The sequence below is a fragment of the Toxotes jaculatrix genome, chromosome 20, assembly GCF_017976425.1.
Source record: "Toxotes jaculatrix isolate fToxJac2 chromosome 20, fToxJac2.pri, whole genome shotgun sequence".
Lineage (NCBI taxonomy): Eukaryota > Metazoa > Chordata > Actinopteri > Toxotidae > Toxotes > Toxotes jaculatrix.
Window position 1 is genome coordinate 713282 of NC_054413.1, and position 16158 is coordinate 729439.

A 16158-nucleotide genomic window follows, 5' to 3' on the forward strand; every position below is an offset into this window, starting at 1 on the left:
AAACTGTATTTGCTCAGTTATAAATGCTTTATAACCCAGCGTGTAGTTTATAAGCAGATCTGAGATCATGGTTCTTAATGTTCAGCATCTGTTCTACATATTCATATGCAGCAGCCTCCACTGTGTGTGTCCTCAGGAGTTAGAGCTGGTAACAGACACATTAAGAAACACTGACATCTGTTAGAAACCTGCCTATAAATCCCATATTTACACGTTACTTAGAAAAGCTAAACAGGGTAAAGTGATTTTCTGGGTATTAGAAAGCAAATGATTCCATTTTAAGAAACTTTATCTTGTTAGAGCCTGAAATGAGCAGCAGTGTGGTCGTTCCCAGACTGTTTGGATGGATGATCAGTGTTTCTGTCTTGTTTACAGGGCACAGCTAACCTGCTCACACTGTCACCGCTCAGTCTGAAAACACTGAAGCTGTAGTTTCCATTTTACTGTCTGACACTGGATGAAGCTGAATAAGTGAATGATGAAGCTCATCAGCTTCATTTCCACAGGATCTTCTCTGCCAGCAGACCTGTGAACATGTGGTCAGACAGAATGCATGCTGGGAAACCAGAGGAAGATTTGAGTCGTCTCTGAAGCTGCTGACTGTGATTCAGTCCATCTGACAGCTCAGCTGCTTCACAGTTCACAGTCACACTTCACCTGCTCAGGTTTGAATTAAAGTCGCTTTGAAGAGAAAATTAAACCAAAGAGAAGAACAAACAAACTTTCCCCTGTGGATTCAGATGTTACTGCATGGAGCCATCACAGCTCTGATCAGGCTCATTTTCCCTCAGTGGTCGTTTCAACCTCGACTCTAACTTTATTGATCCAGACAGAAAAAACAGAAACATGTTAAAACACATCAAACACTAAAACTCACCAAGAACAAATGTCTCAAACGAAGTGAAATATAAAAGTTTACATCAAGATCAAGAAGTTTGTATTCAGTTGAGAAAACATGAGTCAAGATCAAATAAAAGACTTTATTTAGGTTTATTTACTTTGACCTTGTATCTGTGATAATATGAGACAAAGCTGATGTTGGTGATAATAAGCAGAGAATTAACATTAAACAGGAAACTTCACCTTCCACTGTTAGAAATATACAGAAATTAACTGCAGTACTGAGCTGTTCCACAGGGTGGAGCTGCAGCTGGAAACAACAGTGTTTATAATGTAGAGTTATACTGAATAAAAACCTCTGGTTCCTCTGTGAGTCTCTGATGGATGAAGCTCTCCTCTCACTCTACCTCGCAGTAACACACACACACACACACACACACACACACACACACCGTCCTCCTCACTCTCCTGTACAAAGATCACCACCTCCAGCTGCAGAGAGAAGGAGACAGAGAACAGAGGAGATAAATCAGTGTTTCCACAGACTCACTTCATCAGCACATCCAGTATAAAGAGCAGCAGGGACTTCAGTCCTGTTCAGAGCAGAAGTGCAGCAGCTGTGTAGCGTAGCAGCTTCCTCTCAGCTCTCATGTTAACGTATTGGAGTGAACACACTGACACACCTGCACAGACTTTTAGCATCAAGTCTGTTTACTCTGCACATTTGACTCAAGTCCACAGTGGAAATAAAGAGCTGAGAGTCATGAAGCTTCATCACTGCACAGAGAGTTTAGTGATGGATTTACAACAACAACAACAACAACAACAACAACAGATCACAACAAGCTTGTGGCTGCTCTGATTGGCTGACTGTCCTCTGTCTCTGTCTTTCTGTCCAATCCTGAAGCCTGTCCCCGTTCTCCTCTCACAGCTTCACTGAGAAGGTTGGAGATTTACAGGAAACACTGGATCTTTGCTTTGATACTGACTGTGTTTAGTACAATACAGCTGAAAGCAGCATGGACTGACTCCAACCCTCTACTGACCTCAGAGTCTGCAGTGCAAAGTCTGGACTCTGCACAAGATCATTCAGATGCTTCACTGCTGAATCCTGCAGGTCGTTTCCCCACAGGTCCAGCTCTCTCAGATGGGAGGGGTTGGACTTCAGAGCTGAGACCAGAGAAGCACAGCTGATCTCTGACAAACTGCAGCCCCTCAACCTGAATAAAGAATAAAAGATGAAGATGAAAATCATTGATAATCCAATCAGATGTGTCCTAATCAATGAGCTTCTCTCTAACTTGGCCGGTTGATGATGTTTCTATCCTGCCTCTTGAACTTGTAGATGTGAAAATGTCTCACACTATCTCCTTTTGTGTGCTGCTCGTGTGCAAGGTCATCTATGGACACTGTCCAGATCTGATTCTGTGGACACTGTCCAGAGTTGTGACAACATGTGACAACTGAAGGAATAATTCTTAGATAAGAATAACTGAAAATATGTAACAACCACAATTTAAAATGGAATTCAATCATAAATCCAAGGTGAAGGGATTCAAGTTATGCGTGAAGTTCAGACAGTGAACTGACCTCAGAGTCTCCAGTCCACAGTCTGGACTCTGCAGAAAACCACACAGACGCTTCAGTCCTGAATCATGCAGATCGTTCTGACTCAGGTCCAGGTGTCTCAGATGGGAGGGGTTGGACTTCAGAGCTGAGACCAGAGAAGCACAGCTGATCTCTGACAACCAGCAGCGACTCAACCTGAATAAAGAATAAAAGATGAAGATGAAAATCATTGATAATCCAATCAGATGTGTCCTAATCAATGAGCTTCTCTCTAACTTGGCCGGTTGATGATGTTTCTATCCTGCCTCTTGAACTTGTAGATGTGAAAATGTCTCACACTATCTCCTTTTGTGTGCTGCTCGTGTGCAAGGTCATCTATGGACACTGTCCAGATCTGATTCTGTGGACACTGTCCAGAGTTGTGACAACATGTGACAACTGAAGGAATAATTCTTAGATAAGAAAAACTGAAAATATGTAACAACCACAATTTAAAATGGAATTCAATCATAAATCCAAGGTGAAGGGATTCAAGTTATGCGTGAAGTTCAGACAGTGAACTGACCTCAGAGTCTCCAGTCCACAGTCTGGACTCTGCAGAAAACCACACAGATCCTTCAGTCCTGAATCCTGCAGGTTGTTGGAGCTCAGGTCCAGCTCTCTCAGGTGGGAGGGGTTGGACTTCAGAGCTGAGGCCAGAGAAGCACAGCTGATCTCTGACAACCTGCAGAGACTCAACCTGAATAAAGAATAAAAGATGTGAGTGTAGGAGACAAAGTTCCTGCTTGAAAGCGTTGAGTGTTTCATCATCTGTTCAGAGCTGAAGAAGGTTGAGAATGTACAAGTTTGGAAAATGGAAACTCCAAACACCTGAACCAACAGGATGCAGCTTAAAAACAGTCAGATACTAAAAGTCAAACACAGCTCTCATTAATATTAATGACAACATGCTGCTGCTTCAATAAAGACGTAGTGACTTCAGCTCTTAAACTCTTCCAGCTCCACCAGTGGCTCCATCTATACATATGTATGTGTATAAATACATTGATAATAAACTATCACAGGGAAAAGCAGAGACACAAAAACACGATGTACTAAGTTAAAATATTTAATGTATTCAAACTTTTAAAGTGTTGAAACAAACATACAGAACTCGTCATTATGAAATCTTGGGTTTGAATATTTCAGTCACTGTAAACATTACAGAGCCTGATAAAAGTGAGGTAACCATCAGTTACTGATTTTATATTTGTTATAGATTTAAAGTGTTTTTGTTATTTTAAATAAATCATGATGGGAAGTTTCAATCTCAGCACTAGAGTTGGGCAATATCCAAATTTTCATACCGCCAAACCTCCTCCACATTTTATCCCGTTATACGGTATTACTGTGGCCTGGTTTTCCGTTACAATCTGCCGCTATTTTCTAACCCCGCCGGTCAAAATGTCAGGTGAAAATATTCCCTACAAGTACAACTTGAATTTTGAACCAAAGACATTACAAATGAGGACCAGTCAGCTGCAGCTACAGTCAAGAGAGAGAGGTTTCTTTCTGCAGAGCCGCATCCAAACTGCACCTATGGGATAATGTGCATTGCAAGATTCGCAGAGACACTGCACACTTTGATTTTAATTCAGCTGCTGTAGCTACAATTCACTGCAGCAAATATGCATTAAAAAGCCTGAAACATGTCAAAGGATGTTTTTCAGTTTGTTAATATAGTTTTATTGCATATATAGGATATTTGAAAACACATATAGTGAACAGACCTTTTTTAATTTCAAGTTGGCAGCACGCCGCGTTATTAAAATGGTATAAGCCAGTTCAGATGGGTTTGATCTGAGAATACTTTCTTTATATTCATGTTCAAAGAGCGCAGCTTTGTGCAGTATTTATCTTAGAAGTTACGCATGGGAGTCAGTTGACGGCACTTATTCTATTTGATACAGCCTATACTTTTCAATACAAAGAATATAAACTGACATGCTTTGATATCATTATTATATATCCTGCATATCATTTATCATTTTAAGCTCAATAAATTCAGATAATACAAACATTTAATAAAAACGTGGCCGGTAAATTGAAAAACTGCCGCTCACGTTGTCCGGTGCCAAGTTTTCCTAGTGGAAACCTTGAATTAAAAATGATGAATGTAAGGCTCAGACAGCGTCACCAAACTGTTGGCTTGTGCCTGCACCGTTCAGAAACTGAATACCAAATACTACTACTGAAACAATAACAACATGCACTGCCTTCTCTGCGCTGTCCCGTCAGGACGTCACGTTCATAAACTTTATCAAAGGTCTCCAAAAGTAAAACATACTACTGAAGTGAAACTGAAAATTCAACCACACCAGGCATTAAATAAATTCTGTTTAATATTTAATCTTTATCTCCTATATAAGTGCATTGCATTGTTTTTACTGACGGTATTGAAACTGATACCGTTGCTATTTTTAAGACCCCGCACAGTATACCTTATTACCGCCCAACTCTACTCAGCACACAACCAAAAAATACTGGAGTCTGACCTCAGAGTCTCCAGTCCACAGTCTGGACTCTGCAGAAAACCACACAGATGCTTCAGTCCTGAATCCTGCAGGTTGTTGTCACTCAGGTCCAGGTGTCTCAGATGGGAGGGGTTGGACTTCAGAGCTGAGACCAGAGAAGCACAGCTGATCTCTGACAAACTGCAGCGACTCAACCTGAATAAAGAATAAAAGATGAAGATGAAAATCATTGATAATCCAATCAGATGTGTCCTAATCAATGAGCTTCTCTCTAACTTGGCCGGTTGATGATGTTTCTATCCTGCCTCTTGAACTTGTAGATGTGAAAATGTCTCACACTATCTCCTTTTGTGTGCTGCTCGTGTGCAAGGTCATCTATGGACACTGTCCAGATCTGATTCTGTGGACACTGTCCAGAGTTGTGACAACATGTGACAACTGAAGGAATAATTCTTAGATAAGAATAACTGAAAATATGTAACAACCACAATTTAAAATGGAATTCAATCATAAATCCAAGGTGAAGGGATTCAAGTTATGCGTGAAGTTCAGACAGTGAACTGACCTCAGAGTCTCCAGTCCACAGTCTGGACTCTGCAGAAAACCACACAGATGCTTCAGGTCTGAATCCTGCAGCTTGTTGAAGCTCAGGTCCAGGTCTCTCAGATGGGAGGGGTTGGACTTCAGAGCTGAGACCAGAGAAGCACAGCTGATCTCTGACAACCAGCAGCGACTCAACCTGAATAAAGAATAAAAGATGAAGATGAAAATCATTGATAATCCAATCAGATGTGTCCTAATCAATGAGCTTCTCTCTAACTTGGCCGGTTGATGATGTTTCTATCCTGCCTCTTGAACTTGTAGATGTGAAAATGTCTCACACTATCTCCTTTTGTGTGCTGCTCGTGTGCAAGGTCATCTATGGACACTGTCCAGATCTGATTCTGTGGACACTGTCCAGAGTTGTGACAACATGTGACAACTGAAGGAATAATTCTTAGATAAGAATAACTGAAAATATGTAACAACCACAATTTAAAATGGAATTCAATCATAAATCCAAGGTGAAGGGATTCAAGTTATGCGTGAAGTTCAGACAGTGAACTGACCTCAGAGTCTCCAGTCCACAGTCTGGACTCTGCAGAAAACCACACAGATGCTTCAGGTCTGAATCCTGCAGCTTGTTGAAGCTCAGGTCCAGGTCTCTCAGATGGGAGGGGTTGGACTTCAGAGCTGAGGCCAGAGAAGCACAGCTGATCTCTGACAACCTGCAGTTGTTCAACCTGAATAAAGAATAAAAGATGTGAGTGTAGGAGACAAAGTTCCTGCTTGAAAGCGTTGAGTGTTTCATCATCTGTTCAGAGCTGAAGAAGGTTGAGAATGTACAAGTTTGGAAAATGGAAACTCCAAACACCTGAACCAACAGGATGCAGCTTAAAAACAGTCAGATACTAAAAGTCAAACACAGCTCTCATTAATATTAATGACAACATGCTGCTGCTTCAATAAAGACGTAGTGACTTCAGCTCTTAAACTCTTCCAGCTCCACCAGTGGCTCCATCTATACAAACTCATGTTGTTGACATTTGTTTCAGATTCGACTAAAGATCCTCAAGTTTTGACAGAGAACAAACATGTCAGGCTGAAGTTTGGAGGAAAGGCAACAAATGATTGAGACAAAATGGAAAAGATTTTCACTTCATGTAACGGTGAGCACGTTTAACAAACATGCTGAGTCAGCTCTGAATATCTGAGTCACTTTGACTTTAGTCTCATCACTTTCTAGTCGTGTTGGAAGAAGAAAACACTGAATATATATTTGTTGATGTGAGTGTGGAAAAAACTTGGATGTGATTTAAAGAGTGAAGCTTTTTTCTTGTTAAATGAAGCTTTGAAATCTGTAGCTCAACATTGCTCTGCCACAGTCAGTGGACTAAACCACAGAAGAAGAAAACAGACTTTACCATGAAGATCCTCAGTGTGGATCAGTATAATATCAGTGTGATGTCTGCACTTTACTGTCAGCACAACTTTCACATCATATTCATCTCAGCACACAAGGAAACAATGGAGTCTGACCTCAGAGTCTCCAGTCCACAGTCTGGACTCTGCAGAAAACCACACAGATGCTTCAGTCCTGAATCCTGCAGGTTCCAGTTGTCTCTCAGGTCCAGGTGTCTCAGATGGGAGGGGTTGGACTTCAGAGCTGAGGCCAGAGAAGCACAGCTGATCTCTGACAAACTGCAGCGACTCAACCTGAATAAAGAATAAAAGATGTGAGTGTAGGAGACAAAGTTCCTGCTTGAAAGCGTTGAGTGTTTCATCATCTGTTCAGAGCTGAAGAAGGTTGAGAATGTACAAGTTTGGAAAATGGAAACTCCAAACACCTGAACCAACAGGATGCAGCTTAAAAACAGTCAGATACTAAAAGTCAAACACAGCTCTCATTAACTTCAGTCACTATAAACATCACAGATCATAAAGCAAAGAGTGAAGAAACATTTCTTTCTGTCTTCATGTGGAATATTTGCTTTGTATGTGAAGAAATATAAGAATCAACTGAAGGTGAAGATGAAATTGTTCCAAAGTAAAGAGTCAATTAGCAAGTGTTGGATTTTGAATGTTCATTCAATGAGTTTGAAATATGAAGCTGAACAAGATGCTCAGTGTGGATCAGCATCAAATCTCTGAGCTCAAATCTCCTTCAAAAAGTCCCACATTCACACTCAGGTTTAACAGTTTGGAAGAAAGTTTTCAAAGTGTTCACTAAGGTTTCAAATGAAATCTTTCATATTGTGTGAAATCATAGTTTGAGCCTTTGATGTTTTGAGTGTGACTGAAGTTTGTGTTGAGAGTTTGAGAAGCTGCAGACATTCAGCACATGTGCAGCGTGTTGAATGAGACATTTCATCACATTCCAGTCATGTGTCTTTGGTCCAAAGCAAGTTCAGCTTCATCCAACACTCTCTGCTCACACATCTGAATGTGCTGTTCCAGCATTGCATTCTGGGATTCCTGGCCCCACCTTCCTGGTGGGTGTGAGCGTCCCACAGTTTGTGTCCCTGTGACAAAGACACAGTGGGACGTTGACACCCAGTGGGCTCAGTGATTGGTCGGCTGTGTGGAGCTGAGAAAGGAGGCGGGGTTTGAACTTCTCTCTCTGCTCTGTTTTCATTGGTTCCACAAATATTTGTGTCCCTGTTCAGCTCAGCAGCTGAGTGTAGCTCTATGAATGTCTTCAGGAGACACTGTGTGAAAATGTCCTCTCTGTGACAGCAGGCTTTTCACTGTGCCTGTGAGTGAGGCCATTGGGAGCAGCTATGAACACTTGTACCTTCAGACCTGCTCACACATGTTGTACAGATCAGTTCTTGTCAAACATCCTGATCTCAATGAGACTTTGTGAATAACACAAGCTCAACTCAGTCAAACTGCTGACACTGTCAATGTGGACTGTAAGAGTCAGAATCCAAATCATTTTCACTTTGAAAATCAGAGTCAGAACTTTCACAACTTCCTTTCAACCATTTCACACTTTGAATGTTAGAAATCCTGAAGGAGATTTGACCTAATAAATACTGAATAAAGCACAACTTTCACATCATATTCATCTCAGCACACAAGGAAACAATGGAGTCTGACCTCAGAGTCTCCAGTCCACAGTCTGGACTCTGCAGAAAAACACACAGATCCTTCAGTCCTGAATCATGCAGGTTCCAGTTGTCACTCAGGTCCAGGTGTCTCAGATGGGAGGGGTTGGACTTCAGAGCTGAGGCCAGAGAAGCACAGCTGATCTCTGACAAACTGCAGCCCCTCAACCTGAATAAAGAATAAAAGATGTGAGTGTAGGAGACAAAGTTCCTGCTTGAAAGCGTTGAGTGTTTCATCATCTGTTCAGAGCTGAAGAAGGTTGAGAATGTACAAGTTTGGAAAATGTAAAGTCCAAACACCTGAACCAACAGGATGCAGCTTAAAAACAGTCAGATACTAAAAGTCAAACACAGCTCTCATTAATATTAATGACAACATGCTGCTGCTTCAATAAAGACGTAGTGACTTCAGCTCTTAAACTCTTCCAGCTCCACCAGTGGCTCCATCTATACAAACTCATGTTGTTGACATTTGTTTCAGATTCGACTAAAGATCCTCAAGTTTTGACAGAGAACAAACATGTCAGGCTGAAGTTTGGAGGAAAGGCAACAAATGATTGAGACAAAATGGAAAAGATTTTCACTTCATGTAACGGTGAGCACGTTTAACAAACATGCTGAGTCAGCTCTGAATATCTGAGTCACTTTGACTTTAGTCTCATCACTTTCTAGTCGTGTTGGAAGAAGAAAATACTGAATATATATTTGTTGATGTGAGTGTGGAAAAAACTTGGATGTGATTTAAAGAGTGAAGCTTTTTTCTTGTTAAATGAAGCTTTGAAATCTGTAGCTCAACATTGCTCTGCCACAGTCAGTGGACTAAACCACAGAAGAAGAAAACAGACTTTACCATGAAGATCCTCAGTGTGGATCAGTATAATATCAGTGTGATGTCTGCACTTTACTGTCAGCACAACTTTCACATCATATTCATCTCAGCACACAAGGAAACAATGGAGTCTGACCTCAGAGTCTCCAGTCCACAGTCTGGACTCTGCAGAAAACCACACAGATCCTTCAGTCCTGAATCCTGCAGGTTTAAGTTGTCACTCAGGTCCAGGTGTCTCAGATGGGAGGGGTTGGACTTCAGAGCTGAGGCCAGAGAAGCACAGCTGATCTCTGACAACCTGCAGCCCCTCAACCTGAATAAAGAATAAAAGATGTGAGTGTAGGAGACAAAGTTCCTGCTTGAAAGCGTTGAGTGTTTCATCATCTGTTCAGAGCTGAAGAAGGTTGAGAATGTACAAGTTTGGAAAATGTAAAGTCCAAACACCTGAACCAACAGGATGCAGCTTAAAAACAGTCAGATACTAAAAGTCAAACACAGCTCTCATTAACTTCAGTCACTATAAACATCACAGATCATAAAGCAAAGAGTGAAGAAACATTTCTTTCTGTCTTCATGTGGAATATTTGCTTTGTATGTGAAGAAATATAAGAATCAACTGAAGGTGAAGATGAAATTGTTCCAAAGTAAAGAGTCAATTAGCAAGTGTTGGATTTTGAATCTTCATTCAATGAGTTTGAAATATGAAGCTGAACAAGATGCTCAGTGTGGATCAGCATCAAATCTCTGAGCTCAAATCTCCTTCAAAAAGTCCCACATTCACACTCAGGTTTAACAGTTTGGAAGAAAGTTTTCAAAGTGTTCACTAAGGTTTCAAATCAAATCTTTCATATTGTGTGAAATCATAGTTTGAGCCTTTGATGTTTTGAGTGTGACTGAAGTTTGTGTTGAGAGTTTGAGAAGCTGCAGACATTCAGCACATGTGCAGCGTGTTGAATGAGACATTTCATCACATTCCAGTCATGTGTCTTTGGTCCAAAGCAAGTTCAGCTTCATCCAACACTCTCTGCTCACACATCTGAATGTGCTGTTCCAGCATTGCATTCTGGGATTCCTGGCCCCACCTTCCTGGTGGCTGTCAGCGTCCCACAGTTTGTGTCCCTGTGACAAAGACACAGTGGGACGTTGACACCCAGTGGGCTCAGTGATTGGTCGCTTGTTAGAAATGTTTATTCATAGAGTGAATGTTAGAAATCCTGAAGGAGATTTGACCTAATAAATACTGAATAAAGCACAACTTTCACATCATATTCATCTCAGCACACAAGGAAACAATGGAGTCTGACCTCAGAGTCTCCAGTCCACAGTCTGGACTCTGCAGAAAATCACACAGATCCTTCAGTCCTGAATCCTGCAGGTTCCAGTTGTCACTCAGGTCCAGCTCTCTCAGATGGGAGGGGTTGGACTTCAGAGCTGAGGCCAGAGAAGCACAGCTGATCTCTGACAACCTGCAGCCCCTCAACCTGAATAAAGAATAAAAGATGTGAGTGTAGGAGACAAAGTTCCTGCTTGAAAGCGTTGAGTGTTTCATCATCTGTTCAGAGCTGAAGAAGGTTGAGAATGTACAAGTTTGGAAAATGTAAACTCCAAACACCTGAACCAACAGGATGCAGCTTAAAAACAGTCAGATACTAAAAGTCAAACACAGCTCTCATTAATATTAATGACAACATGCTGCTGCTTCAATAAAGACGTAGTGACTTCAGCTCTTAAACTCTTCCAGCTCCACCAGTGGCTCCATCTATACAAACTCATGTTGTTGACATTTGTTTCAGATTCGACTAAAGATCCTCAAGTTTTGACAGAGAACAAACATGTCAGGCTGAAGTTTGGAGGAAAGGCAACAAATGATTGAGACAAAATGGAAAAGATTTTCACTTCATGTAACGGTGAGCACGTTTAACAAACATGCTGAGTCAGCTCTGAATATCTGAGTCACTTTGACTTTAGTCTCATCACTTTCTAGTCGTGTTGGAAGAAGAAAATACTGAATATATATTTGTTGATGTGAGTGTGGAAAAAACTTGGATGTGATTTAAAGAGTGAAGCTTTTTTCTTGTTAAATGAAGCTTTGAAATCTGTAGCTCAACATTGCTCTGCCACAGTCAGTGGACTAAACCACAGAAGAAGAAAACAGACTTTACCATGAAGATCCTCAGTGTGGATCAGTATAATATCAGTGTGATGTCTGCACTTTACTGTCAGCACAACTTTCACATCACATTCATCTCAGCACACAAGGAAACAATGGAGTCTGACCTCAGAGTCTCCAGTCCACAGTCTGGACTCTGCAGAAAACCACACAGATGCTTCAGGTCTGAATCCTGCAGCTTGTTTTCACTCAGGTCCAGGTGTCTCAGATGGGAGGGGTTGGACTTCAGAGCTGAGGCCAGAGAAGCACAGCTGATCTCTGACAAACTGCAGAGACTCAACCTGAATAAAGAATAAAAGATGTGAGTGTAGGAGACAAAGTTCCTGCTTGAAAGCGTTGAGTGTTTCATCATCTGTTCAGAGCTGAAGAAGGTTGAGAATGTACAAGTTTGGAAAATGTAAAGTCCAAACACCTGAACCAACAGGATGCAGCTTAAAAACAGTCAGATACTAAAAGTCAAACACAGCTCTCATTAACTTCAGTCACTATAAACATCACAGATCATAAAGCAAAGAGTGAAGAAACATTTCTTTCTGTCTTCATGTGGAATATTTGCTTTGTATGTGAAGAAATATAAGAATCAACTGAAGGTGAAGATGAAATTGTTCCAAAGTAAAGAGTCAATCAGCAAGTGTTGGATTTTGAATCTTCATTCAATGAGTTTGAAATATGAAGCTGAACAAGATGCTCAGTGTGGATCAGCATCAAATCTCTGAGCTCAAATCTCCTTCAAAAAGTCCCACATTCACACTCAGGTTTAACAGTTTGGAAGAAAGTTTTCAAAGTGTTCACTAAGGTTTCAAATGAAATCTTTCATATTGTGTGAAATCATAGTTTGAGCCTTTGATGTTTTGAGTGTGACTGAAGTTTGTGTTGAGAGTTTGAGAAGCTGCAGACATTCAGCACATGTGCAGCGTGTTGAATGAGACATTTCATCACATTCCAGTCATGTGTCTTTGGTCCAAAGCAAGTTCAGCTTCATCCAACACTCTCTGCTCACACATCTGAATGTGCTGTTCCAGCATTGCATTCTGGGATTCCTGGCCCCACCTTCCTGGTGGCTGTCAGCGTCCCACAGTTTGTGTCCCTGTGACAAAGACACAGTGGGACGTTGACACCCAGTGGGCTCAGTGATTGGTCGGCTGTGTGGAGCTGAGAAAGGAGGCGGGGTTTGAACTTCTCTCTCTGCTCTGTTTTCATTGGTTCCACAAATATTTGTGTCCCTGTTCAGCTCAGCAGCTGAGTGTAGCTCTATGAATGTCTTCAGGAGACACTGTGTGAAAATGTCCTCTCTGTGACAGCAGGCTTTTCACTGTGCCTGTGAGTGAGGCCATTGGGAGCAGCTATGAACACTTGTACCTTCAGACCTGCTCACACATGTTGTACAGATCAGTTCTTGTCAAACATCCTGATCTCAATGAGACTTTGTGAATAACACAAGCTCAACTCAGTCAAACTGCTGACACTGTCAATGTGGACTGTAAGAGTCAGAATCTAAATCATTTTCACTTTGAAAATCAGAGTCAGAACTTTCACAACTTCCTTTCAACCATTTCACACTTTGAATGTTAGAAATTCTGAAGGAGATTTGACCTAATAAATACTGAATAAAGCACAACTTTCACATCATATTCATCTCAGCACACAAGGAAACAATGGAGTCTGACCTCAGAGTCTCCAGTCCACAGTCTGGACTCTGCAGAAAATCACACAGATGCTTCACGTCTGAATCCTGCAGGTTTAAGTTGTCACTCAGGTCCAGGTGTCTCAGATGGGAGGGGTTGGACTTCAGAGCTGAGGCCAGAGAAGCACAGCTGATCTCTGACAAACTGCAGTTGTTCAACCTGAATAAAGAATAAAAGATGTGAGTGTAGGAGACAAAGTTCCTGCTTGAAAGCGTTGAGTGTTTCATCATCTGTTCAGAGCTGAAGAAGGTTGAGAATGTACAAGTTTGGAAAATGTAAAGTCCAAACACCTGAACCAACAGGATGCAGCTTAAAAACAGTCAGATACTAAAAGTCAAACACAGCTCTCATTAATATTAATGACAACATGCTGCTGCTTCAATAAAGACGTAGTGACTTCAGCTCTTAAACTCTTCCAGCTCCACCAGTGGCTCCATCTATACAAACTCATGTTGTTGACATTTGTTTCAGATTCGACTAAAGATCCTCAAGTTTTGACAGAGAACAAACATGTCAGGCTGAAGTTTGGAGGAAAGGCAACAAATGATTGAGACAAAATGGAAAAGATTTTCACTTCATGTAACGGTGAGCACGTTTAACAAACATGCTGAGTCAGCTCTGAATATCTGAGTCACTTTGACTTTAGTCTCATCACTTTCTAGTCGTGTTGGAAGAAGAAAATACTGAATATATATTTGTTGATGTGAGTGTGGAAAAAACTTGGATGTGATTTAAAGAGTGAAGCTTTTTTCTTGTTAAATGAAGCTTTGAAATCTGTAGCTCAACATTGCTCTGCCACAGTCAGTGGACTAAACCACAGAAGAAGAAAACAGACTTTACCATGAAGATCCTCAGTGTGGATCAGTATAATATCAGTGTGATGTCTGCACTTTACTGTCAGCACAACTTTCACATCATATTCATCTCAGCACACAAGGAAACAATGGAGTCTGACCTCAGAGTCTCCAGTCCACAGTCTGGACTCTGCAGAAAACCACACAGATCCTTCACTGCTGAATCCTGCAGGTTCCAGTTGTCACTCAGGTCCAGCTCTCTCAGATGGGAGGGGTTGGACTTCAGAGCTGAGACCAGAGAAGCACAGCTGATCTCTGACAACCTGCAGAGACTCAACCTGAATAAAGAATAAAAGATGTGAGTGTAGGAGACAAAGTTCCTGCTTGAAAGCGTTGAGTGTTTCATCATCTGTTCAGAGCTGAAGAAGGTTGAGAATGTACAAGTTAGGGGTGGCTATTCTTATCTCAAACAGGCTAAATTTTGAAAAAACATTTGAAAGGAGAGATAAGGAAGGAAGATTTATCTTGGTAAGAGGCAATATAGATGGGAATCCAGTTACATTATTGAATGTCTATGTGCCACCAAGAAGTAACTTTGACTTTTTCCAAGAAATTATCAACATTATTATAATGGAAACAGAAGGTCTGTTGATTTGTGGAGGGGATTTAAACATACACTTGCAGCCAAGTTTGGATTCTTCTACAGGGAAAAGTCATGATACAAAATCTATACATAAGAAGGTCAACAAACTTCTTGAGGAGGTCGGTTTAATCGATGTATGGAGAGATTTTTATCCTAATGGGAGAGATTATACCTATTACGCTGCCCCCCACACTCTGTATACAAGAATAGATTACTTTATAACATTTGGAAAAGATAAAAACAAAATAAAAACATGTGAAATTGGAACAATAGATCTAAGTGACCATGCACCTATATATCTATCTGTTGATTTTAACATGAGACCAAAAAATAATACGTGGAAATTAAATTCTGGCCTACTTAATGACCCTCAGTTCAAGGAACAAATTAAAAAAGAAATTAGCCTCTACATGGAGTTTAACAATAATGGAGAGGTTTCTCCCCCTATTTTATGGGATACCTTAAAGGCGGTCCTGAGAGGGAAAATTATAGCAATATCTTCATATAAGAAAAAACAAAGAAACAAAACAGTTGAAGAACTCCAAAATAAATTGAAGGAATTAGAAAGAAAACATAAATCTAACCTAACAAAGAATGTATTAAGAGAAATTAGAGTAATAAGAAACAAAATTGACAATCTGGCCACACAAGAAATTAAGAAAAACTTAATGTTTCTAAAACAAAGATACTATGAAAGTGGATCGAAATCTATGAAAATATTGGCATGGAAACTGAAAAAGAAAATGGCAGAGAATACAGTTCACAAAATCAGAGATCCGAGAACAAAAACAATAAAAAATAAACTAAGTGAAATACAGGAAGCTTTTGAAACTTTCTATACCACCTTGTACTCTAGAGTTCCAGGAGGAAGTGGAAATCAAATTGAAGCATTTCTAGATTCTGTAAAGCTACCTACTTTAAATGAAGACCAAAATAAAATAATGATTTCCGATATAACAGAAGGCGAATTAAAAACTGCAATTAGTAGGCTTAAATCGGGCAAATCGCCAGGATCGGATGGCTATATAGCAGAGTGGTATAAGGAATTCAAGAATGAATTAATTCCTATTTTACTTCCAACATTGAATTGGACCTTAAAGAAGGCACAAACACCACCTAGCTGGAAGGAGGCAATAATCTCTGCCATACCTAAAGAAGGAAAGGATAAGATGGAATGTGGGTCATATAGACCAATATCTGTTCTTAATATTGACTACAGATTATTTACTTCTATCATGGCCAGAAGATTAGAGGAATTCCTACCTACACTAATACATAATGATCAGACCGGCTTCATACGACAACGACAAACACAGGACAATATACGAAGGACATTACACATTATGGACCATATACAAAAAAATAAAATTGAGGCAATAATAATAAGTGTGGATGCTGAAAAAGCATTTGACTCTGTAGATTGGATTTTTCTCTATAAAGTCTTACATAAATTTGGTTTACATGA

At 40.4% G+C, this 16158-nt stretch overlaps 1 protein-coding gene across 1 annotated transcript in view; it reads right to left on the minus strand.

Moving 5' to 3' along the window:
• Nucleotides 1–960: 960 nt before the first annotated feature.
• Nucleotides 961–16158, minus strand: part of LOC121200363 (protein NLRC3-like) — a 567821-nt gene continuing 552623 nt past the window's right edge. Inside the window, exons 19-20 of the mRNA XM_041065621.1 lie at nucleotides 2431–2579; nucleotides 961–1332 (exon numbers count right to left, since the gene is read on the minus strand). Of these exons, the coding sequence (XP_040921555.1) occupies nucleotides 1320–1332; nucleotides 2431–2579 (162 nt within the window). The 3' untranslated portion in view covers nucleotides 961–1319. The remainder of the gene's footprint in view (nucleotides 1333–2430; nucleotides 2580–16158) is intronic.